General features: G+C 33.2%; 3 protein-coding genes and 1 pseudogene across 3 annotated transcripts; all 4 read right to left on the bottom strand.

Moving 5' to 3' along the window:
• Window positions 1-1,027: 1,027 nt before the first annotated feature.
• On the bottom strand, window positions 1,028-1,546 carry LOC120267748 (pathogenesis-related protein 1-like). Its single transcript, XM_039275427.1, has one exon. It carries the CDS (start codon window positions 1,517-1,519, stop codon window positions 1,028-1,030), a length of 492 nt encoding a protein of 163 aa, XP_039131361.1. The 5' UTR covers window positions 1,520-1,546.
• Window positions 1,547-7,058: 5,512 nt separating this feature from the next.
• Window positions 7,059-7,717, bottom strand: LOC120267667 (pathogenesis-related protein 1-like). Its single transcript, XM_039275338.1, has one exon. The coding sequence runs from the start codon at window positions 7,672-7,674 to the stop codon at window positions 7,177-7,179; it is 498 nt and encodes a 165-aa protein (XP_039131272.1). The 5' UTR covers window positions 7,675-7,717; the 3' UTR covers window positions 7,059-7,176.
• Window positions 7,718-11,844: 4,127 nt separating this feature from the next.
• LOC120267631 lies at window positions 11,845-12,468 on the bottom strand (annotated as a pseudogene).
• A 1,725-nt stretch (window positions 12,469-14,193) lies between these two features.
• On the bottom strand, window positions 14,194-26,658 carry LOC120267450 (phospholipase A-2-activating protein). The gene is made up of 22 exons (XM_039275108.1): window positions 26,549-26,658; window positions 26,122-26,456; window positions 25,397-25,500; window positions 24,766-24,834; window positions 23,809-23,869; window positions 23,575-23,714; window positions 23,260-23,449; window positions 22,515-22,576; window positions 22,330-22,418; window positions 21,314-21,386; window positions 21,153-21,212; window positions 20,804-20,950; window positions 20,679-20,717; window positions 20,490-20,527; window positions 19,423-19,509; window positions 18,033-18,198; window positions 16,696-16,773; window positions 16,295-16,431; window positions 15,699-15,775; window positions 14,775-14,844; window positions 14,576-14,641; window positions 14,194-14,474 (listed from the first exon to the last, which is right to left on the bottom strand). The coding sequence occupies exons 1-22, from the start codon at window positions 26,600-26,602 to the stop codon at window positions 14,340-14,342; spliced, it is 2,277 nt and encodes a 758-aa protein (XP_039131042.1). The 5' UTR covers window positions 26,603-26,658; the 3' UTR covers window positions 14,194-14,339.
• Between the last annotated feature and the right edge of the window lie 9 nt (window positions 26,659-26,667).

Genomic DNA, 26,667 nt, shown 5'->3' with positions numbered 1-26,667 from the left:
TAAAATATATCACAAATTACAAATACATCATAAAAACATGATTGATTGTGACATTATAAAAATATTACAAACTATATAATATTTAATTAATTGTGATATTACAAAAAAATTAATTTATGGCATATTTTTATTAGTGACGCATTTTCATCATCACGAAAATAGAGTTTTGTCACTAAATATTATAATTTTTTAACAATATATAGTGATGTTAACCACTTTTTATGACGCTATTCTATTTGAAATGGTGACAAATATTTTTATTATTTATTATTTGAAAATCAATGGAATGTCACAAATGATAAAACTTTACCTTAATTTAGTGACAATTCATAACATTTTATGACAGTTTAACACAACATTTAGTGATAAAAATGCATGTCATTAATGATTATGAAATAGGTAAAATATGATAATTTCGTCACATAAAAGGTATCATTATGTGACGAACATGTAATCGTCACATTAACCCTTTAGCGACGGAGCAAAGGCGACAAAATGTGGTGACGGCAACAAAGCGTCACAAAAAAATTTTAGTGACAAAAATATATTATTTTATGACATTATCACATATGTCAATAATTGAAAAATTTGTTGTAGTGATATACCACAAACAAAGACATAGACATATAAATATACACACACATAGGATATCTTATATATATAGGGTCTTGATCAATCTCTCAGTAAAAAAAAATATTAAAGGAGATGAAAGGGAAAATTTGCAAACATAAAAATATTTTTTTCATGTTAAAAAAAAAAGAGAAAAAAAAGGAGAACTCAAGGTTGTTATAATAACCGTAATTATTATAATAATTCTAGCTCCAAAGGCATACACAAAATATTCATTTATTTCACGAGACAATGCCCTTAATTAAGTCCATCTTCCGTTACAAATTAAACCAGGGGCATCTTATTCTTAACATCCATAATACCACATACACAAACACAGACACAGACACTGATACAAATATATATATATATATATAGGAGACATCTTATATATATATATATATATAAATATAAGGTCTTAGTAAGGGCGCTCTCCAATGATATTACCAGCAGGGTTATAGTTGCAGGTGATGAAGATGCCACCGTTATTGTTGCACACCACACAAGCACAACCAATGTTTGTTGAGTTACTCCACACCACCTGAGTGTAATGCCCACAGACCTTCCCTTCAGCACAAGTGTTACTATTATAATCATAGTCTTGGCCTTCAGAGACCCATAAATTCACTGCATCAACTGCATTGTAATCAGCCCCAGAACCCCAAAAGAGATTCTCACCATAAGGTCCATTTGAATGGATGAGCTGACAGTCATTGGCTCTTTGGTTGGCGTAGTTCTCTGCATAGGCCGTCACGGTATCGTCCCATGTCACTGGACCGACACCGACTTGGCTACGAGCTGAGTTGTGGGCATTAACATAGTCGTCCGGTGAGTTTTGAGCCGCTGCATGGCCTGCCATGGCTAGTGCCATGATGCATGCTAAGCAAATTGCAAGCTTGGAGATGGCCATGGAGTTTTAGGGACGTTATTGTTAGGGTTTCTTTCTATCAAGCTCTTGTGGTGCAATATCCGCTTATTGTTCATGATGTATTTATAGATAATGAGACTTTGACTTAGAAAAATCAAGTTGTAAAAATGATGTTGCTTTGATATTATAATACTTTCAATTGGGCTAAAAGATATGTTTTATTGTTGAAGTTTTTTAGCTTAATATTGGAGGAAAATTAACAGGTTGTGTTTTTTTAATCAAAGCAGCCTCCCTCCATTTTATGACTTGTTCTTTTCAAAGTAATGAAGCTCCACAAATTGGAAAATTATGTTCGTTTATGGTGATTAATTATGCAGGTTGTAAACAACTTGTTCTTAATTTTTGTTATTTTCGTACAATGTTCAGAAGAGTGTCATTCTTATGACGTAGTTACATGCATGAACCTCCAATTAGAGTAGACAATCTTAATTTTAAAAAGACCAATTTGGTACTTCTTTATCAAGTCAATCTGGAGCCTTGAATTGATTAATTTGAAAAAAAAATGATCAAATTGGATATATTAGTGAAGACATTAACACATGTGCACTATATACTTTTCCTTCCTGAGAACCTATGAAAGAAGTCCTTCACCCATTGTCATTTCGTGCGTGGCCCCATGCACGCATGTTAAATAATAGACTTTATTGATTCAGTATTAATTAATATTAAATCTATACATATGAAGCTTATAAATTAATTGAAAGTAAAAAATTCTGATCAAATATGGTTATATATCATTATGTTAAACTGATGCGGGCCGTATTGAGGAGATGGCATGCGTGTTCATGCGGAAGTGGGACTCGAAGTGACTGAAGGGATATTTTAGTAATTCACCGGCGGTGGAGTTTTTTGGGTTTCTTGGGCCTAGTCTGATGGGAAACGGGCCAACGAACACAAGTCACAAGGCGCAAACTCGTGAGTCATGCATGATTTCGGCCAAATTCCATCGTTTAGGCCTCGAAAACCCTGATTTTGCTATTTTTTAGTAATAATTGATTTCGCTATTAATTTGGCTAGAAATCTCTGATTTGTAAGCCGTTTATGGCGTAAGCATTTATTTTGTTAACTCTTTTATTTCTTGTCGGTATTTCAAAATTTACCATTTTTGGTATATTTTCGAATTATCTCCGTTTTAGGATTATTTTCATATCTTTGATTTTTTTACTATTTAATGTAAACCTATAGGGCGAGAGTAAGATCAGTTTTGTAATAGTTATTCTCTTGAGTAATAAAATTTACTCTATTTTCCAATTCCTGACTATCTTTGATCAACAGGTTTTGAAGACTTGTACTGGGTATTCGTGCGCGAAATCAACAGTTCGAGTATACCGCTGCATCATAAACCCTCAACGAAAAAAAAAGTTATATGAATATTTTGTTGGGGAGCCGAGGTCTCAAACATACTGCAGACAATTCCCGGTAGTCAATACTATTCACCTCTTAAGGATCAACGACAATCAAATCACCACAATTTTATTCAAACATCAATGTACAAATTTTCAGGATGAAGAATCCTTGTAGACCACAAGAGCTACAGTGTTTTTTTCTTCTCCCTTAAGCTACAAACAAGTTTAATCTAGCAAATTGATTTATACAATCAACAATATGCGTTCCTTGAGCAACGAAGAACACACAACAAGAAAAAAACCAACTTGCCTTAGCCAACTTCCCACCTTCTTGCAAGCCCCTATCTCAGGTTTACAAGAGTGAAGAAGAAGAGCACAAATGTACCTTCTCTTCTTCTTCTTAGAGCTCTCAAGCTCAGATCCGAAGTTTTAGAACGTCTTCAAGCCTTCCCCTTTGATAGATCTTGAAGATCTAGCCCGCAACCCTCTCCTCCTTTTTTTCCTCTCTCTAAACTCCCCGAATGTACTGTAGATTAAGGAGAATGAAGAGTTAAGTCTTTCATGATGCTACAGTACCCATACGGGTTCTATAAGGGCCATATGCCGCCAGCATGACTTTTTCCAAAACTTGAGTGTTTTTTGCTTGTGCTACAGTAACTACTACAGTACGCTTTTAGGAAACCTCATGCGGGCTGCATATGACCCACATGACCCCCACATACCTGCTACAGTAATCCCTGCACAACTCATTTTTTAGTTACACACATATGTTCTAGAGCTTCAAACAAGGGCTAGACATCTTACATATTTGTTGTATTTTTTTTTACCAATTTTTTATTACTTTTAATATTAAACAAAATTAACTATAACACTTTTATTGTTTTTCTGTCTTTTATATATATATATATATACTAATTTGCTCTTAAAAGTGTAGTAAAGCGTAATTTCTTTTACTATATCAATGTATTATTATTTAAAAGTTTTCCATCATAATTAATTAATAATAAAATTCCCGAGATGGTCCTTCTATTATATCCACTCTACTTTTTTAGTCCTTTTATAATAAAAATTTCTAATTTGATCCTCTATTATTTTGATTGGACAAATTTAGTACAATTGAAAATGAACATCAGCTTCTCTCCCCATAATTTTTAATGTGTCTTAAAAGAATAATGGCAAATTATTAAAATTATTTTTAAAATTTCTAAAAGTAATACAAATTTTAAAAAAATATTGTTAAAATTTTCAAATAAAATATGATTATAAATTCCTAGTTTAGGCTAATTAAAGAGTCCTGATAGTAATTCCTAGTTTATCGTGGATCAATAACGCTGCTATAAAGCACACTTTACTACTTGATATTGGCAAGTCCATGAACTTGCATTTTAGAGGTGATATTAGTCCCCAGTATGATACTTAATTTACTTTTATTGTCTAAGTTAGAATTCATGCATCTGGAGTAAAATTTGAGAGCATTCTAGAGGCGAGTTAGATCACTTATTGAAGCTCATGTAATCTACAAGGCCACACTCGATCATGTACTATAGCGGAATCACTATTGCAGAAGCTAGCATTGGTATCAAAATACTATAACAAAACTATTGTAGCGTATTTTATTGGAATTATATGGGCGCAACACGGTTGTGTAGATCATCAAGAGGTTATGTAAATCACAAGAAATCAATATTTCACCATTTTTTGTTGAGAATTTCGAGCGTCTTGGTGTTTAAGTACACGGCCTAAACACACACATGCTCCACCCATGTTCAGCCAAGAATAAAAAAGTGAGTCTCGATTCTATTGGGGACTTTCAGACTTTACTCAATCTTTTGCGACATGCCAACTTCTCAAGGGAGGCCGTGCATGTAGGGTTTAAGGGAGCTACTAGGAAAGATCTCAAGTGGCTTCATCAACATCACTTGGGCTCGATTGCAAAGCAAGGACGTGTCTCCTTGGATTGGTTTCCTTCAATCGAGCTTTGAATTCAAATCTTGGTTGTCATTGAGAACATTTCTAGCATGAGGAACTAGACTCCTTGGGTATCCAGCGTGGGCACCTATCCGAGAACCCTAAGATGAAATTGTAATATGATACTTTCATATCAATTTTATAGATTCATTTGTGATTCATCTACATGTGCTTTTACGCTTGAATCATAATTATAGTAGGGGCTTTGAATATTCATGTTTGAGTTGTGTGTGAGATTGAGAGATCCTTGTGCATGAGATGTTTGATGTCACAACTTTTCTAGATTAGGGTTTGGGAGTGTGATGCCTTTAATCCTAATAGAGAGATTTGTAGAACGTAATGCAATCATACAAAGGTCCGATTCAAAAAAATATTTTAATTGGACTTTGTATGAGTATGTGCTAATATCCTTAAAAGAAGTGTTAGCATAAACTAGGAATATTAATCTCCATGGATGTCCGAACAATCTAACTTTCATCCCATTTAGAGTTTGATCGCAATGGAAATACTAGGCCTATCTGTTGGAGTATTTTCTCCAGTATTAATTGATTACCCTTTCCTCTTAGCACTTGATCACTTAGTTTTAGTTTTAATTTTGCTTAATTTAGATGTAGCAAAATCTCATTAACTATAGGTTAAATAATAAAAAAGGAGTTAGTACTAGCAATTTCACTTCTCATGGGATCGGCATCTTGCTTCTAAGCACACTTTATTACTTGATACGATTTGTGCACTTGCTCATTAAGCTAGCCACGTAGAAAAAGCTACATCATCGATATAATTATATTTTATATTGAAAAAAAAAATCCCAATATCTTGTGAAGGAACATCTCTTTTATTATTTTGTTTTGTTTTTTTCTAAATAAAACCTTATAATAAGTTGTTTAGGAAGGGCCATGAGGTCATTGGACAAAGCTCCCTTGCATTTACTCTATCAATGGTTTTATTTAAAATAAGTTTCTTTTTATTTTTATTTTTAGCATCATATAATTTTTATTTCATCCTTACTCTGGTTCACGTTCCATCTTTCCTCACCCGCCAAAAAGCTCACTCTCGCTAACTCTCTCTAAGCCAGAGCACTGAAGAGCTCATGAGCAATTACTAGCTCAGATAAGGCAAGCTTGGGTAATCATATCGAAAATAAAAAAAATATGGAAAAAATAAAAAATAAAAACAGATGTTTTGATAAACATATATATATATATATACAAATGTTGTATATGGCATATAAGATGTTGGAGCGGGCAATGGCCCGCGGTATGATACAAAGATATTTTGATAAAATTGTACCGAATAAAATTTATATATATATAATATATAATCCTAATTATTCTAATAAAAAAATTACCACCTCTCCACTTCCGAGGATGTAGACATATTTTGCCGAACCTTGTTAAATCTCTGTGTTTGTGTTTGTGTGATTGTTTTTGTTTTTCCCTTTCATCTATAATCTATTTTTCAATAATACATATATATATATATATATAAATAAAAGTTTTGGCCATTTTTTTGGGAAAAAAAAGTTGGGAAGGGCGCTTTCTGGGGTATTAATTCTGTTCAAAGAGGCGTGGAGGTCATTTACCAAACACTATCAGGAAATTAATTATTTTCTCCTATATTACAAAACTAAAGTATAATTCTACTAAAGAGAAGGCATATGCATAAAATCATTTATTTCACGAGGCAAAGGCCTTAATTAATTAAGTCCATCTTCTGATACAAATTTAACGGCGCCTTATTATTCTTAACATCCATCATATACCACAAACGCAGACACAAACATGTACACACAGACACACACACACACATATATATATATATATATATATTGACACACACATAGGACATCTTAGGTATATATATATATATATATATATATATATATATATATATATAGGTTCTTGATCAATCTTTTAGTAAAAAAAATATTAAAAGAGATGAAAGGGCAATTTTACATACATAAAAATATTTTTAAGCATGTTTTTGGAAAAAAAAAAAAAAAAAAAGAGAATTGAACCTCAATGTTGTTATAATAATTTTTAATTATTATAATAATTCTCCAAAGGCATACACAATATCTCCTCATCCTGCTTTTCTCAGACTAGACTTTACGCTTCTTTCTTTTAATAAATCGTGATTTATCCACCTTATTCAAAAATTCAATATTTATTTCAGGAGACAATGCCCTTTATTAAGTCCATCTTTCGTTACAAATTAAACCAGGCTTATCATTCTTGACATCCATATGTAATACCACAAACACAGACACAGAGACAAATATAGGACATCTTATATATATAAATATATATATATATATATAAGGTCTTAGTAAGGGCGCTCTCCGTCTATATTCCCAGCAGGGAAATAGCTGCAGATGATGAAGATGCCAGCATTATTGTTACACACCACAAGAGCACAACCAATGTTTATTGAGTTACTCCATACCACCTGAGTGTAATGCCCACACACCTTTCCTTCAGCACAAGTGTTGCTATTATAATCATAGTCTTGCTTTTCAGAGACCCATGCATTCACTGCATCAACTCCACTGTAATCAGCCCCAGAACCCCAAAAGAGGTTCTCACCATAAGGTCCATTTGAATGGATGAGCTGACAGTCATTGGCTCTTTGGTTGGCGTAGTTCTGTGCATAGGCGGCCACGGTATCGTTCCATGTCACCGGACCGACACCGACTTCGCTACGAGCTGAGTTGTGGGCATTAACGTAGTCATCTGGTGAGCTTTGAGCCACTGTATGGCCTGCCATGGCTAGTGCCATGATGCATGCTAAGCAGATTGCAAGCTTGGAGTTGGAGATGGCCATGGAGTTTTAGGGTTATAGTTAGGGTTTCTTTCTATCAAGCTCTTGTGGGGCAATATCCGCTTATTGTTCATGATGCATTTATAGATAATGAGACTTTGACTTGGAAAAATCAAGTTGTAAAAATGATGTTGCTTTGATATTATATTACTTTCCATTGGGCTAAATGATATGTTTTATTATTGTTGAAGTTTTCTAGCTTAATATTGGAGGAAAATTAACAAGTTGAATGTTTATTTTATTCAAAGCAGCCTCCCCCAATTTCCAAGTTATGAATAAACACAAATTGAAAACTAGTGTTTATTTATGGTGATTAATGATGGAGGTTGTGAACAACTTGTCCTTTATGTGATTTTAATACAGTTTTCATGCTTGTGTCATTCTTGTGATGTAGTAATATGCATGAACCTCTAATTAGGGTAGACAATCTTAGTTCTAAAAGTCCAATTTGGTACTTCTTTATCCAGCCAATCTAAAGACTTGCATGGATTAATTAATTTGATATAAAAATGATCAAATTAATTTGACTATATTAGTGAACACATTAATACATGTGCAATATATACTTTTCTTTCCTCAAGAACATATACATGAAAGAAAACATTTTATTCTGAGGCACCCCTTGTCTCGTACGTGCATATATGGGCCATGCATGCAAGTTAATTAGACTTTATTGATTTAAAATTAAATTTAAAAAACATTAAAACTAATATTATTTGAGGGAATGTTATTGAGTTAATTTAATAAAAGTAGTAATGTAAAGTTATTGTACTAGTGGGTCGAATTAATTAGGATTAAAGTATATATTTAACTTCTCATTTTTATGATGTGCAAGCACGGAACATATTAAGCCTTTTTATAATTCTTAATTATGTCATATTATGATATCAAGACTTTAGACATGTGGTACCCTGCATATGTAAACCATATATTTGGTTAAGAACAAGTACTTAATTAATTCTCAATAGCATTGTTCCACTGGTGCATTCTTGTTGCCCTAAAGACTTGCATAATATTTTCTATCCTTCATGTATATACCCTGTAAAATGATCAAGAACACATGAATACAGTTTTATTATTAAGTCAACTGCAAAGAAGCTTTGATCACAAATTTAACATACATATGTACATGTAGTTTATAGTTAAAGTACACTTGTATGGATTAAACAAATGGTTCTGCCTGAATGCTTATTAAAAACATGACGTTTTAGTAAAAGACTTTTGAGGCATGTGAAAGTATGAGAAAGATTTATTGATTTTCTAAGAGACAAATGTGGTTGGATAATAGCACAAATGCCCTAACAATAACGGTTGAACAGTTAGACAACTAGAGTACTTTGGTACATTGGGTAGAAATTGCAAAAGACTAGTCGGTTTCTAAGGACAAGGATTAGGGGCACAATGAAAATTAACTTTTTTTTTTTCATAAAGGTATTTAATTGGTAAGAATAAAATAGAGTTGTTTTTTTTATAGAAGTTTGGAAATGTTATTAATGTAGTTTTATTATTTATTTTCTTTAGGGTTAACCAGATTATTTTCTTCATAGGCCCATAGTAACTCTAGGGTCCGAATAATATATAGCCATCAAATTGGCTCAGATATTTTTAGTTTAGCAAAAACTCTAAAGAAAATTAAGGAGAGTTTGTATTTTTAAAAATATTTAGAATATCTATATATATATATATGGATATATATTAGCTTTCTTATTTTTTTTTTAGTGTGGCTTCCTTGGATTTTACTGATTGGTATATACATTTAAAAACATTATATTAAAAAGCAATTTGTAAAAACCCCTTTGAATTTTACTAGTGTCGATATTTCTCTATATTTTGATGTAAAATATCCGGGCACATAATAGCCACATATATATATCCAGTGAGTTTTGTGCCACTGCATGGCCTGCCATGGCTAGTGCCATGATCAATGCATGCTAAACAGATTGCAAGCTTGGAGATGGTCATATATAGAGTTTTAGGGTTATTGTTAGGAATTCTTTCTATTTCTTGTGGTGCAAGATGTGCTTGTTGTTCATGAGGCATTTATAGATAATGAGAATTGACTTGGAAAAATCAAGTTGTACAAATGATGTTGCTTTGAGATTGTATACTTTCCATTGGGCTAAATGATATGCTTTATTGTTGCAGTATTCTAGCTTCATATTGGAGGAAAATTAACAAGTCGTGTGTGTGTGCAGTGTGTGTGTGTGTGTGTGTCTTTTTTAATTCAAAAACAGCCTCCCTAATTTTATGACTTGATCTTTTCAAACTTATGAATCTCCACAAACTGGAAATTAGTGTTTATTTATGTGATTAATGATTGAGGTTGTAAACAACTTGTTCTTAATTTTTGTGATTTTGATACATTTATGTAATTCATGCTAGTATCGTTCTTATGACGTAGTTATATGCATGAACCTCCAATTAGGGTAGACAATCTTAATTTTAAAAGGACCAATTTGGTACTACTTTATGCAGTCAATCTTAAGCCTTAAATTGATTAATTTGATAAAAAAAAATGACCAAATTGGATTATATTAGTAAACACATTGATACATGTGCACTATTTACTTTTCTTATACTTTTCTTTCCTAAAGAACATATGAAGGAAACCTTTTATTATGACTTATGAGGCACCCCTTGTCTCTTACGTGCATGCATGGGCCATGCATGCCAGTTAATTGGGCTTTATTGATTTAAAATTAATTTCAGAAAACATTAAAATTAATATTATTTAAGGGAATATTATTGAGTTAATTTAATAAAAGTACTAAGGTAAAGTTATTGTCATTATTGGGTTAAATTAATCAGGATTAAAGTATTTAACTTCTCATCTTCATGTGCAAGCACAGTACATAAAAATTATGACTTTTTATAATTTTTATGTCATTTAATTATTATATCAAGACTTTAGACATTTAATACCATGCATATGTAGACCATATATTTGGAGAAGAACAAGCGCTTGTTTAATTCTCAACAACGTTGTTCCACTGGTAAATTCTTGTTGCCCTAATTAAGCTTGCATAATATTTTCTATCCTTCATGCATATACTCTATAAAATGATCAAGAACACATGAATATTGTTTTCGGAAGAGGAGCGGGGCGAACCAACTAGAGACTCAGGGACGTGCACAAGCCTCGGTGGAACAAGTGGGGAGAGGGCCGCGCTCACGTGGGCGCAGGAACCACCCATACACAACCACTATTCACAACTCCCAGAAATGTGACATCAGCGGAGAATCGAACTCTTACCACTCGGTGAGAGCTCTATCAGCCACATGATCAAGAACACATAAATATTGTTTTACTATTAAGGTAACTGCATGCAAAAAAAGCTCTGATGACAAATTCAACACACACACACATATATATATATATATAATATTAATTAAACACTTGTATAGATTAAATAAATGGTTCTGTTTGGATGCTTATTTAAAACGTGATTTTTTAGTAGAAGATTTTTGAGGATTGAAAGTACAATTAAGACTTATTAATTTCCTAAGAGACAAATGTGGTTGGATAATAGCACAAATTAATGTCCTAACATAACGGTTGAACAGTTAGACAGGTAGAGTACTTTGGTACATTAGGTAGAAATTGAGAAAGACTAGTTGGTTTCTAAGGATGAGAATTAAGGATACAGTGGAAATTAAATATTTGTATGAAGTGCATGTATTTTGGTAAGAATAGAATAGAGTTGCGCATGCTTCATTTTCCCCCTTAAAAACGCTTCTCAAAAAATCATTTAAAAAAATTATTTTGGTATATCTATCTATCTATCTATCCAAACAATCCATGGATTTCAAATAAAAACAAAATCAATATATTCAAACAGTCATATATACGTCTATATAAAATGTATTCATTTTTTATTATCCAATAAAAATCCCTTTAAACCATCTTATTTATTCGTATATCACATTCATACATGAATGCATGCATGTGTACGTCCAAGATACCACTACAACTAATAACCCTCTAAAAAAAAAAAAAACTTATTCTCATAATTAATCATATTATACATGCATGCATGCATGCATGCAATCACCTATCAAAAAAACAAAAACAAGCAAACAAACAAAATAAAAACATCAAACCATCATACAACTATACATATATAAGATGTATTCATTTATTTATCCAATAAAAAGCCTTTTAAACCATCTTATTCTTGACATCATATTCATACGTGAACTGATGAACACATGCAAGTATTCAAGATGCCACTAGAACTTAATAACCTTTAAAATCATCTTATTCTTATTATTATCATATTCATACGTGCATGCATGCATGCCTTCAATAAGGGCGACGTCCCCTAACATTCCCTGGAGGTTTATAGTTACAGATGATGAAAACACCACCATTGTTACAATTGGCACGAGCACACCCAATTCTATTTGAGTCCCTCCAAACTATTTGAGTGTAATGTCCACACACCCTCCCTGGTTGGCAAGTATTGCTGGTGTAGTTATAGTACTGCTTCTCTGACACCCATGAATTCACAGCATCTCTTGCAGTGTACCCAGTCCAAGAACCCCAGAAGATGTTCTCACCATAAGGCCCTTTGGAGTGGATTAAACGGCAATCGCCGACCCTTCAGTTGGCGTAATCTTGAGCATAAGCAGCCACTTCATCATCCCATGTCACTGGACCGACACCGACGGCTTTACGAGCTGCGTTATGGCCATCAGTGTAGTCTGCCTGTGAGTTTTGAGCTATTGTTTTGTTAATCATGGCTATAGCCATGATGCTTGCTAAGATGAAGGCAAACTTGAGGATGGTCATGAGGATTTAGGGTTAGGGTTTGATTTATTTTTAACTCTTTCTTGATGTATATATAGATGAGATTTTGGCTAGATATAAATTATTTTTGGTGAAGTTGGATGTACATATATGAACATGCATGTGAGACAATAACTAAAACTTTGTTTAGGAGTGTGGAATCATCATTAATTTATTTTTATTATTTATTTTCATTAGGGTTAGGCACATTATTTTCTTTGTTGTACTTTAACAGGGACGGAGGAATGTTTGAAATTGTGGTTTATTTTCTCTGATTTTGGGGTTTTATGTGGGGGTGGCAATAATTTGTCTGGGCCCGCGGCCCGATTTTGTCCCGCCTGGAATAAATCGAGTTTTAATCGGGTTTTAGATAAAAATTTTAGTAATACGGGCCAGTCTCGAACATAGTCTGGTTGTCCGGATTTAAATCCGGGCCGGGTACGGCCCAAGAAATCCGAATAACTGGACTTTTATATTTTTAACTTTCTTATATATATAATGTTAAGCCCACTTGCCCAAGCTCATGTTTTTTTATTGCTAATTAAATATAGTTTAGTATTTAAATGATTGTTCATGATTCAAAGCCCAAGCCCATATATGATTGTTTATATATATATGATTGTTCATGTTTTTTTATACATTTCAAGCATAAGCCCATATTTTTCTTATATATATTTTTAAACTTCTTATATATATCCGGACAACCAGGCCTTTGTTCATGATTGTCATTGAAATGTATATTAAATGTCCGGATTTAAATGTTTGTAGTTTAGTATTTAAATTAATTTTAAATGTATATCACAATATTCAAATAAAATTTGAACATTCGGACTACCCGGTTTTGAAAAAAACCGAGCCTGGACAAGTCACACTTGTCTGAAATTTAAAACCAGGCAACGTCCGAGCATCTAATTTAGTTACTTATAATAGTAGTTGTCCAGCAAGGATTTTTGACACCCCTAGTTTTATGCACTCATAAATGCATAGCATAGTAAGTCTAGGGCCCTAAAGATATATATCTATCAAGTTGGTTAAGATATTTTTAGTTTAACAAAATCACTAAAGAAAAAACCAAAGAGAGTTTGTATTTTAAAATATATATATATATATATATATATTAACATTCTTATTTTTTGATGTGCCTTCCTTTTGGTGTATATATTTTTAAAAAATATATCAAAAAACAATTTGTAAAAACCTTTTTAAATTTTACTAGTATCGATATTTCATCATATTTTGACGTTGCAGAATACCCAAGCACATAATAGTCACATGGTGGAAAAAAACTCTTAAGTGATTGAAAGTTAATATTAATTCTAATAGTTTGTGTTCATTTTACAGTAAGTTAAAATAAAAAAATAAAAAATAAAAACCTAAAACAGAGTTCCCTACCCCAAAAGAACACCCCTAAAGTGATCATTTTCATTCTCACCCTTGCTTAATACTACATGATTGTCCATATTAACATCTAACAACCAAGTAATAAAATAATCAAATAATAAATTAGAATTACATGAAATTAAGCACCACCCTTCTAATCAAATTCAATCATCAAAAATAGAGGAAATGCATAATTTAGATTCCAAATTGGATAAATGGGGCCCAAAACCAAACTAAGAAACTAAAACATCCAAAACCTAGAACTGATGAATTAATAAAAAGTAAAAATCATAAATGACTTAAAAGCCAAGGATATATCATGGAAAAGCTTCATCCTGAAGAAACTGAACAAGTAAAAAATAAAAAATAAAATAAAACTTGGAGCATGTAAGTGACTGAAAGAATTAAAATCCAAAATGGATGAAAACCAAATGTCCTCTTGACAATTATTTCTTTTAAATAAGAGCAAACTGTAAGTTAATGTTACAATGGATTACGGTTAAGTAGCTTTGATGATGAGGTCAATATCGGCCGCGACTTCAGCAATCCTTGTATCTTTTGAGGTTTTTGCAGATTTCGCGATACTTTGAACATCGAAGTCAATTGCAATGGATTTCACCAGACCATCAAGCATCTGATGGAGGACACAATCAATAGCCAGAAGGTGATAAAACTTAGAGACGATAAATGAATTATCAAAATTGAGTTACATATAAAATCAAAGTTTGAAGATACCAATGATCCAATTGCAACCAGAGCTCGGAATCTTGAATCAGTGTCTTGATTTTCATCCTCAGCAATCTGGCGAACATAATAGTTATAACAATGATTGAGATGCGAAACATCACAAGAGAACATAAGCAAAGAATGGACAGCTTAAAATGCTAGCAAAAGAAGAATCTAATTATTGGTTGTAAATTAAACATTGGCCAACCTCAAGAGCAGCTGATAAAATTTGAGCTTGACCCTCTTGGTCTTTCTGGTTAATTAGTAGCACCGCATAACTGTGAAAAAAAGATGAGCAATAGTGATGCATTTTGTTAAAAATGGAAACTATGGAAGACAGATCTGCAAACTTCATCTTACACCAGTTATTCCAAAAAGAAAAAAATTATGAATATGTAAAGGATTAATAGGTTCCATAATCAATTTCATCAAATATCTTCAGAAAAAACTAAAAATTCATGTTGCAGAAGAGTTGGCAATAACTGAATAAATACAAAAGGCTCACAACATTGGAAGCTGATGAGTTTTCGTTTTCACATAAGCCTAATGAATTTGGAATAATTTTCAGATAAAATGGATTAACATATTTCTTGTAGGGAATTGTTGAGAAATAATACAAAATAATCCTTAAATACTGATGATTCATTTTAGAATGATATTTAAAGATACCCTTGTATAATGAGAATTCTCTTATATGCATCTTATAAAAGAGGGTAATTGCTGATGCATACCATCGTATCATATTTACTTGTCAGACCCCCAGAAAGTACTTATATTTGCTTATATACCCCAGTAGTTAAAAATCAACTTAAAAAATCCTAAGACAGATGTACCTTTTCATTGGGTGACATGGTTTTGCAAGTTTATAATCAAGGTGTATGATACTTAGCATAAGCCGCTAGTCAAGTAGCTTAATCAATGGGTAAATAAACATATGAAATGTAAACAATAATGAAAAGCTAGCTTTTGTTAAAATTAATGAGGTAAAGTTTGTAGAGCAATTATATCACAAACAGATACAAGAGTAGAAAAAATAAATATTATATATGTATATAAATTAATATGCGTACATTAATTTGCACGTACATTGCATGATAAATACACAAAAAGGCAAAGAAGCAAGAGCACATACTTGACTATTAGGGTAGAGTAAGATAGATTTGCATTCTTGTTAAATGATGACCGACAACCCGATAATGCATCAAGGATCTGCAAATGGGGCAAAAAAGTCAAAGGATTAACAAAGGATCCCAGAGAAGGAAGAAATTATATGGCCTTAAATTCTACCATACAAAAGATGTTCATCATTTAATGTACTTTATTATACTCATCTGAAGCAATCAATCTGTGATACTGTGCAAAGGGAATTTGTGATCAACACCAAAATGCATGCCATGGTCAAATGAAACAATGGAGATAGCAAATGCCTCCCCAATTTAGTAAACATTAATTCCTTTGAAGATGACTTGAGTAATAAAACTCTCTCCAGAATACAGAAGGCATATATGTGGTGTTTATTGTTTTGATGCATAGATACAGAGATAACAAAGGCATGACATTACTTCATCCATTTTGTTAGAAATTTTAACTTTCGGTTCACTACCGGACATCATTAAAGAAGGAAATCCATTCTCCACCAAAAGTGATGGAAGAAATGAAAATTACAATTTGTGCTGCAATATAATCGCTCAAAAAAGTTATATAAGGAGTCAAGGGTGAAAAATTGACCTCACTGCAATGTCGTTGTAACCACTGTGAGAAACACGAATGCTTGAAGAGATTTGTAGTTGCTCGAATAATGGTTAAAAGATTTCCTGCTTGTATGGGTGAAGTCATGCCTCTCTTAAATAACTCCAGTAATACATCTGTCATGAATAAAACATGAACATTCATACTCTTGAAACATGCTACAATCAAACAAATTAAACAACTAATATTCACACAATAACTTCAGGCATCAATAGCGTAGCTAGTGCTTCATGCCGCAAATGTTAAGATTCACACATAAACTTCAACTAATCGCTTAAGATAAAATGAGCTCATGATACGTTCTGGATTACAAAAAAATCTCATGCCAGTTTGGATTCTCCATAAGCAAAGAGAAAATCAGCAGAATTCTAAATATTTACCATCTCCGGACTCGATGCGCTTATGAAGTAAACTAGCACCATCAGGATGCATGATAAATATCCTTAAGACATCAATCACTGCAAGAGCGACAACCACTCAATTTAGGAAGATAAATTTACACTTGCTGAAAGTAAATAATAACAGTATGCCAGACAACAAGACCAAAAAAAAGGCTCCCATCTTTTGTGTTTAAAAATAAACAAGGAGCAGCAGAAACTCTGAAACTGCAATGTTGTTATATCAAATGTAAAACTTTAAAACAAAAAATCAATGAATATGGCACTGCTTTGAAAGAAGCATGTAGATACAAATTGAAATTCTGAAGAGATATTAGGCAAAGGAAGTAAATATGGCCTGATGCATTATCAACGTATCAACATCATCAATCCTGAACGGCATGGTTCTTGATGAATATTGGATAGGAAGAAATACTTCATGCTGAGGATATTTGAATTGTTGGCATAAGTTCACATTTAGCATGGAAACTCACATGAGTTGGGCACATATCCAAGCAATGTATGTCAATAATCTACAAGAAAAGAGTTTAAGGTGTTCAAGTTGTCAAGTTCTGTGAACAATGGTTGATTTGAAGGTGTATGGTACTGATTAGATAATGATGCTAATAGACATTTAAAGGCATTTACAGTTAGTGCCCACCTCTTAGGAAAAATTTGGGTGCTTCACACTAGCACAAAAATATATAGATGTGAATTTCACAAGAAACTGAGATTGATCCAGCAAGAGATATCGATCTTGTGAAGAGGAGAAAGGAGAATGCAGTGGATAGATTTAGAAAAGCGGTGCCAAGTGTAAGTGAAAGCATTATTTGTTGTAACTCCATTTTATCACATGCATGACAGATTATTTGTGGCTTTACGTGGAGGTATCAATTTGCCAGATGGAACTATTCAGAGCATATCTAGAGTATGTAACTTTATATTTAAAATTAGTTTCTTCATCAAATAATTCTATTATTTAGATTGCACCATAATGATCATTATGAGTTCCAAGCATATTACCCCTATGTACCTAACATGACAGTTTCACTTCACAGTACAATAAGGCCCTGTGATTTTTCATTTTGCTGCTAATTTGGTATTTCTTCTCCGTTTAGAAACAAAACCTCAGTGGGTTAGGCCAAAAATATTTCCTGTTACCAACTAATATTAATGTTAACAGATACTCTAAAATGAATGTTGAAGCCAGAAAATTAAACTGGAAGTGAGATAAGTTGAAGTTGTTGATGTCAAAAATAAAAATTATAATGGACCAGTAATAGTCATGTTAACAGAACTTAAACAATTTTCACTATTGAAGATAAGTCTAGAAGAATTACCCGGAAACATCATAGCAATCGGCCATGATCTCAAAATTTTTGATAATAAGTCGATGTCGGCAGCGGCAAATGTGCTGCAATGATAGTGCGACGTATCTTTTAATACTTTCGCAATGGCAGACAATCGTGATAACTCAATCTCTGTTAGAGACAGTGACTTGTTCTCCTGCGAATAGTACAATAAATTAAAATTGAACGGTTATACAATAAATAACTTAATTTTGCTTGCCAATATGTGGTTAGCTGAATGTTGGTAGTAATTAGAACATAATGAGGTGCTATGAGACCTATTATGAACGTGATCATTGTGATCAATAATCTTTCATCCATAAAAGGTTGATACTTCATAATCTTTCCAAAATGGATTAAACATGTTCAAAATTCAACAAACCAAGATCTCTATTAAACAAATGTATAATTGAACTCAAATTTTGAAATTCAAACTCTTGATTCAAAGTTAACTAGTTTGAGTGTTAACTTCAATTTTCAAATTCTTTTTGTATACTTATGTAAGGGAACTCATTTGAGGGGTAACTACAATTATAATTTATTTAATTTTATTTGGTATTGCTATAAAATCTTGAACATAATAGGCCACATATCTATTTAAGGGTCACACTGACCATTTTGGAATTTGACAAATGGATCCTTCCTAACACATAGGGAGTATACTTGGTCCACAGTTCGATGATACCTAATATACGTAAAATTTGGTCACTTGTGTCCTAAGATCCATGGATTACAACAAACAACAACAAATTATTGGACCACCACCATGTTTTATGATATGAGGACGCAGTCCAATTTGTTATCTCTTAGGCATAATTGTGTGGCCACCCTAACTTTTTTTAAAGAAAAATGAAGGAGCCCTTAATTCAAAGCCTCAACGATTTTCAAAGTGAGCACTATAATTTCGTTCACTAGTTTTTCTCAGTATTTAATTTGATAACTTTCAATTGCAATTTCCTACTTCCTAACAAGTCCACATGAACACAAAAAAGTGAAGTAACCAAGATCTTCCCTCACAAGATTGAGTCATGGATACATGAAATTTTACACATAGGATGATCACCCTGATTGGCTTGAACAGTTGCACACAAATGCATGTGACACGCATAATACAAAATATATTATGAGGATGATCACTCTGATTAGCTTGGATAAAATTTTATTGTCTATACAATTTGAAGTTGCCAATTACAAATATCACATGAAAATTCAGATGGTAAAACTAAACTGATATTACATTGCTCATTTCTAATCAATGAATGCTGATAAGCAGGCAGATCATACACAAACATGTAAACATGATATCGTGGTTCATTAGTTCACGATTATAACAATAAGACAAGGATAGTTTTCTGCATGGTGATTGGTGAAACAAGGTTACCATGTCAGATAGTAAGTTTGTGTTGAATTCCCCTATCTTCTTTAAAATCCCATCAAATTGAGCACTGTCAAAGAAAAGCATCCCTTTCTGGCAAAAACATTTGAGTTAGGAGCAATGAACAATAAAATATTACAAAACATCTTCAAGCATCTATGTAAAATGCCAAGTTAAACACCTGAGACCAAAATTTGTGCAGATTGTGGCATCATTAGTATATGTATGAGAGCATATGTCATTGTCTCGCATTAGTATATCCAGCAAAAGAAGCACATAATTTGAAAAGAGAAACAATAATATTCTGACCATCAGCAAAAGAAGCACACATTTAATATCTTATTAACAACACTATTCTGATACAGAACTGTGTTAACAGAGAAAATGGCAGTAAATAAGCAAACATGTTTGGATTTTATAACAAATATTTGTTTTAGTGGTGAGCTAGAAGGGAAGATTTGCTACAGTGGATTGCAGTTTAAGTATCAAAGATTCATCTACTTGTTTACGCAAACAATCAAAAAAAGACCAACTGAAAAGTTCACTGTTCTTCCACATTCAAACTTTAGGTACTGTTTCTTCAAGGTTTCATCAGAGTCTCCTCAAAATAAAAGGCATGTGTCAATTATCAGCTACATGGATAAACAAGTAACACCAATCTAATGATTCTAATCTTTATTAGAGTTGAATACATTTACAAATATTATTAAGCATCCACTTTTCCCAGCCAAATGATATATAATTGGTTAACAAAATTATAATAGATGAATAAGTACTGCAGATTCCTTTGTCCTAATTATTCTCAGCTAATGAATTATAAAACTGCATGCACAGAATGATGGCACCTCACATCTCAAACTCCATGCATAAATTCAGATTTTATAGGTGCTAATTCTTTATTAAAATAACTCTTCCAAGTCATAAGTGGCAGAACGGTTTAAGAAGATAGCATAAACATAAGTAAATAAAGCAGAGAGTTGCTTACAAGCAAAGTGAACATGTTCTTTAATAATAACATCATTTCACATTTTAGGTCATAATTGAGACAAGAGTAAAGAAAAAGGCTGATCTACCTTAGGGACATGCTTGAAAGTAGGCTTTGCTGCACTACCTATCATTCATAACATATACAAAAAACAGAATTATTAACAAGGTCAGGTTTGTTGTATTTAACAAAAAATAATGTCAAATAAAATAAAATTAATCATGGATAACTACTGGTCACACTTGCATGGTGTAAAACAATCTTAAAGGAAACATACCTACTGACATGGATGGCTGACCAGGTACATAAGCACTAGCTGAAAATGGCAAGATAGAATTCTTCAAAGATACGTATAAGCATAGAAATGATAGACAGCAAACTGATATCATATCCTTAACTTACAGCCAGTGTAAGGATCCCGAAATGAAGTATCAAGCGAAAAATTACTCTGCCCAGAATTTTGAAGTATGAATTCCACTACTTGTTGCCGATATGAAAGTGGTAGATTTTCTTTGAGAAGCCACTTGTCAGCAGCAGTGTATGGGTTATCTGCAAATAGGGCATAATTAGCATAAAGTGAGGTTTGTTTAACATGTAACTATGTCCCTACATTAGGGAGAATGAAGTGAATATGAGAAAGAGCTAAGAAAAATAACCATTAGAAAGCCAACAATTTCTGACATGGAATTTGACAAAAAAAAAAATAGCAAAGAGGAACTAAAAAGAGAAACATGTCTGTTAATGTAATCACCTCCCTTGTTGTATGGTAGCTTGCGGGTAGGCTCTCCATCTCCAATGTCAACATCAAAAACTATGGCACAATAATTCACCATGTTTAGAAAGCCATGTTTCATGTCAACAAAAGAAAAGGAAAAAAAGCAACAACCACAATTATATCATAATGGAACTTACCGTAGTCATATTGGACACCATCAAAAACACGATTCCCTGTGTTGTCTCCAGGTCCATCTACAACTTCACCAATCTTTAGAAGCAAATATTCAGGGTGCATAATGGTTAGAGAACACAAGCATATTAGATGAAGAATTCAAAACAATAACATAACTAGAAAATTTTCAAGATGAAATATGACAAAATTAATCAATCACCAAATACGCATGGTAGAATTAAATTGAACTCCTTTCACGCAGAAGAATTGCAACAATGTGAAGTCAAAATTTTCGCATAGCTCTCTATTGAAATGAGGTATATGGCATAACAGAGATGAAGATACAAAAGTATACTTGCTAAATAATAAATATCACCAGAGAATAATATATTAAATGCACCTCAGTCAAGTTTTCCTAAAGGCATGTAGAATATATATACACAGTTAATCATCATACTAGTAGTTAAGTGAAGCCAACAACCACTGTTGCCTCAACAAATTTACGCCTAGGAATTTTAGGGGACCATGGTAACACAGAAGCTCATCATGAACACTCACAAGTCGACCTTGTCATTCATCAATTCTTAGTGTTGTCCCTGCAACTAGTCCAACCAAAAGACATTGGTGAAGTAATGACCATGGGATCACCAATGTTGCCACCGGCATACATAAAGGACAACCGAACAAGCAATGATCAATGTTAGCAACATCCAATTTAATTAAGCCCTAGAATCACATCCTAATAGACAACATTACCCTTGTTAGGGTTAAGCAATCAAGTATGAATCCATTAAAAGAAGCCAGCACTAGAGTTTGGGCTTACATACTCTTGATGCATAAAGCAAAGACTTAAATATGCTCCACAGATTATCATATTCCATAATCAAGAATTGGACAAGAAAGCATAGCTATTAGAGTATTTTTTATCGAGATGCAACAAATCAAGCTTGACAAATTAGAAAAACTACCCAGGGCATAGTCTGATGAGCAACAAACTTAATTGAAATTTGAAACCTTAAAACACATAAGTAGAGCATACTTTTTCCCACTGATGATCCCGGGAATTCCATGAGTATGCGACACCATTATCACCTTCCCTAATAACTTTAGTCTGCCCGTCACTAGTTCCTGATAGAAATATATATATATATATATATATAACTATCATCAAGAAAAATATAACTATATGTTAAACCATAACAACCCACGGGAAAGAATACACACCAGGAATCTGCAAGCCCTCCAAGCCAGGAAGGTCTGCCAGCTTTAGTCCGCCAACTTTTTTCCTGACATATCATATAAAAAAGGGATATATTACTAATCAATTTGGATTATTGAAACCAAATGAAATGCATATCTATCTCACTAATCTTCTAACTAAATTGAGTCAATGATGGAGCAAACTTCTCCAGGAGAAGATTGAGCCTTATTTACAACTTGTCATCATCTTGGCAAGCAAACTTTACCTCCAGAAGAATATGGTAAATAACCCAATCCTCAACCTAAATAATTGAAGGATCACAGAGCAAGAGAGCATAAAGGAAGCAGCTTTACAAAAAATGAATAAAATACTATAAATAAAAAGGCAATATGGTAAATCAATACAACCATCTACTAGGACATCTTAGATGAATTATGCCAGCAAATGATAAGGTTTAACAAAAGCTAAAGTCATCTGACTGACATACAACTTAAGAGAAAGATGAATTTACACAAGCAGGATAATTACATATAAACTTTAATCATCACTGGCAAAAAAAAAAAGTATATTTTCCCAAACTCAATGAAAAGCAGGTATAAGGTAAAGGCATTTGATTCAGATTTTTCAAAGTTAAGAAAGAAAGCAATCCAATAGGGAACTAAGAAGGACTAAGATATTCATGTATGTTACAAATTTTAGATATTAGCCGAACTTCAAATACTTCCAGTATCAGTAGACTGGAATTTATAATCAATAACTATCTCATACCTACTACTCTTGTATTGAGAGAGTTCGATTTCATATGATTCAAGTGCATTGGACTCCGCAACTAGGTCAGCGTGTAAGGTCCAAATCCGTATTACTCCATCAGAGCAGGCTGTTACAATGTCTCCATTTTCCAAGAACTTGGCATCCCAAACACACCCAGGATGCTCAATGCTTTGTATACATAATCCATCTACACAATATTTCCATATAAGAATAAAGTAGCCAAACTCAGCCAGTATGGTTGAGGAAAGATTAAAATAATGTTAACTGATGTTAACTTATCCCTAATTATTATCTAAAGAAGCGACATTTTACCTTTCCATATTTTAAGGGAACAATCTTCACTCCCACTGGCAACAAGACCGGAGATATGTGCATCCACAGAGTACACAAGTGAGGTATGACCAACCATTTCCATCAAGAGCTGACCGGTTAATGCCCATAACCTAATTGAGCTGCCATCCCACATATTAAACAAACTTCAGTGACATAAGCAGCATATGGAAAATAAGAAGCATTCACAAACCACTTCACAAAAAGAACATTCACCAATCATGTGATGCTGAAAGAATACCAAGTCCAGGCATTAGGGTCAAACCTCGAACGGTGTCTGAAAAAAATTGCCATTATGAGTCACAAATTCTAGAGAAGCAAATAGAATAGGCAATAAATACAAAACCCAAGTAAAGCAAGAAGAAAATAGTCATCAAACATCAAAAAAGCAACCTATTAACATAATCATAATAGATCATATTAGCTCAGGATTATTAAGCATATATAACAAAATTTTAAGTCAAAAATACATCTCAATTGTACCTAATGAAGCATTAATATCCTTCTTTCAAGTGTAAGGTCAATAAAACTTACCAAGAACAAAATTCCAGTATGATGTTTAAAAGAAAAACCTAAAAACTAGTGTAGCGACACAAAGTCATGATTGGGTAGACTTTTTATTGCATGGGAAAATTATATTTTCTTATGATACCAAACCTTGCAACTTAAATTTCCACATTGTAAATAATATTAATTGAGGAGGAAATAACTGAGCGTAATGCAAAATCAAAAAGAGGTCATGAGCTGCAAGTTAAAAATATGCATGCTTGCAATGCTAAACACCCAACTACAGGGCCACATAGGTCACTGACAATAATTGCATGCATTGAATAAAAGCAAGTTGAAAACAGAAAAAAAGAAAAGGCTAATCAAATGATTGCATCAAGAAAATAAGCAAATGTTCCATGTCAAGTTAAGGATGAGCCTCAACAAAAGCAGGCATTGAGATGAAAATCACAAGATATGAAGAAGGTAAGATAAAACAGTCTCTACACTAATTGGGATCCGCAAAATATAATAGCCTATCAAATAGGCAAAATTATATATTTACGGAGCCTGTAACCTGCCAACAAAACACTTAAAGAATAAGTTGAAGAACTTTTACTGGCAAAGAAAATAACAAACTTTTGAGGAATCTAAAAAACCATTCTTAATAAATAAGCTAATGCTTACCTGTGTGCCCAAGAAAAGTATGCTGGCAAGTCTTTCCCTTCCAAAGCTTAATTGAAGCATCACTCGAACCTGCAAACCAAACCAAGAAATAGCTATATAGATTATAAACATATATCTTATTTTCCAGAGCAGGGTAAATATTTGTAGCATCAAGTGTCAAATTGTCAATAGAATTCAAGAACAAGAAAATCATAATTACAAAAATTTTTTATTCCAAGAAAAACTATAGTCTGCAAAGTCAACTATTTTAAGCTTGCACCTCACTTGTTCTGATGATCCATCACATTGAGCTCTATGCTCTAGTTTGAATAAATATTCAGAAAGGCAGATTCTAATGGAAGTTAAGGCTTATGCACACAATCAATGCAAACAACATGAATATTTTTTTAAGTATTACATGCATGCATATACACTAACTGAATGGCTGGATATCTCATTATAAAACAAAACCATTAATAGATGCCCAAATTTGACTATTTGATGGCATGAATTATGAACCTCATCATTACCCATCATAAGTCCAAGCAGTTAAAATTCACATTCTAATTGCTAAGATATGACACAAGTTGTGAATAAAACTAAACATTATGTCATGCCTAAATAACTAGGATAAAAAAAACAAAAGATATACCAGTAATAATCTCGCCGGAAGGAAGTGTCACCACAGTCTGAATTGGTAACTTATGAGCCTCCCATGTATCAACCATATGGCCTTTCCTCCACCGTCTTATTGAACTAAATCACAAGAATTATACAACAACAAATCAATAAGAACTCAGACAAAAGCAAATATTGTCATATGAACCAACTTATATATCATAATTCCATAACAATTGAAGTATAATCAATCACATGTTTGAATGCAAACATGAACTAAGATTCCCATTGGAAAACAGCAAGCCTTAACCTTTATATTCAGCTTTTGCATACATGCATCATAAGACAAGGAAAGAGATTAAGCAGCACCACGACTACGAGTCAGAGAGCTAATAAGCAGATTATGAGAAATATTAAAAAGTAGCATTATTAAAACATATGGTACTTTTCCTATTCAAAGACTAAAGCAGAACATATCAGAGGGAGAAAAAAAAAATACCCTTTTCTAAGCAGATAAATATTACAAACTATTGCTATACTTTAACCTATATTGAAAGCCCAAACATAGAATACTCCACAAGTGATTGGCCTAACTTCAATGTCTTGCAACACATACCAAATTTCAGTTAAAAAACTTGATAATCAGGTAAATTTTAGGTGCCACCAAAGTCAAAAGCTCAATGCAACCTGAAATTGTTTCGATCATTCAACTAAGTTCAAAATAATCTTTTTTCAATAAAACAAAAACTTAAGGAGTACCAATCAACAGAGGACGAAATAATATCCCCAACCGCATCAACAGCAACGCCTGTGACCTGCATCTGGTGCCCCCGCATTGTCTCCACCGCCTCCATTGTCCTCAAATCCCAAAGCAACACAAGAGCGTCCATCCCCCCGGACACGATCCCACCCTCAGGAAAGCGTTCTCCTGGAGGAATCCACGCCAACGGACCGACGAAACTCGAGTGCCCCACAAAAGTCTTCGACAGCGAGTACCGCTGCTTCTTCTCGGGATCCGGCGCCCAAAACCTCACCGTCCGATCCCTAGACGAGGTGGCAATCCCCGCACCGCCGCAAACACAGATGCCACGAACCTAGGTTGTAAAAAAACCACAATTTTAGAGAGAATTAGGGTTTCAAGGAAGAGAAACAACCAAATAAGAGGAAAAAAGAAGCAATGGCCTACATCGTCTTCGTGGCCTCGGAGCTCAGAGCTCAAGCGATAGGCCTGGGACGCCATGAACGCTCTTCCTTCTCTGCTTCTCGGAACCACTTTCCTTGAGAAACAAGTCAAGAAGAAGCTCA

Source organism: Dioscorea cayenensis, chromosome 8 (assembly GCF_009730915.1).
Source record: "Dioscorea cayenensis subsp. rotundata cultivar TDr96_F1 chromosome 8, TDr96_F1_v2_PseudoChromosome.rev07_lg8_w22 25.fasta, whole genome shotgun sequence".
Classification (NCBI taxonomy): Eukaryota; Viridiplantae; Streptophyta; class Magnoliopsida; order Dioscoreales; family Dioscoreaceae; genus Dioscorea; species Dioscorea cayenensis.
The sequence above is the reverse complement of the archived record's forward strand: the minus strand, read 5'-3'. Positions and strand labels throughout refer to the sequence as shown.

What these genes read in the sequence shown, in the direction of transcription:
- LOC120267748 (XM_039275427.1), bottom strand. Translation starts at nt 1,519, where the DNA reads ATGGCCATCTCCAAGCTTGCAATTTGCTTAGCATGCATCATGGCACTA.
- LOC120267667 (XM_039275338.1), bottom strand. Translation starts at nt 7,674, where the DNA reads ATGGCCATCTCCAACTCCAAGCTTGCAATCTGCTTAGCATGCATCATG.
- LOC120267450 (XM_039275108.1), bottom strand. Translation starts at nt 26,602, where the DNA reads ATGGCGTCCCAGGCCTATCGCTTGAGCTCTGAGCTCCGAGGCCACGAA. An exon ending in GGAGGGCTTGCAGATTCCTG is followed by an intron (nt 22,419 to 22,514) that starts GTGTGTATTCTT and finishes TATTTCTATCAG; the next exon opens with GAACTAGTGACGGGCAGACT. An exon ending in TCAGCCATCCATGTCAGTAG is followed by an intron (nt 20,528 to 20,678) that starts GTATGTTTCCTT and finishes TATGAATGATAG; the next exon opens with GTAGTGCAGCAAAGCCTACT.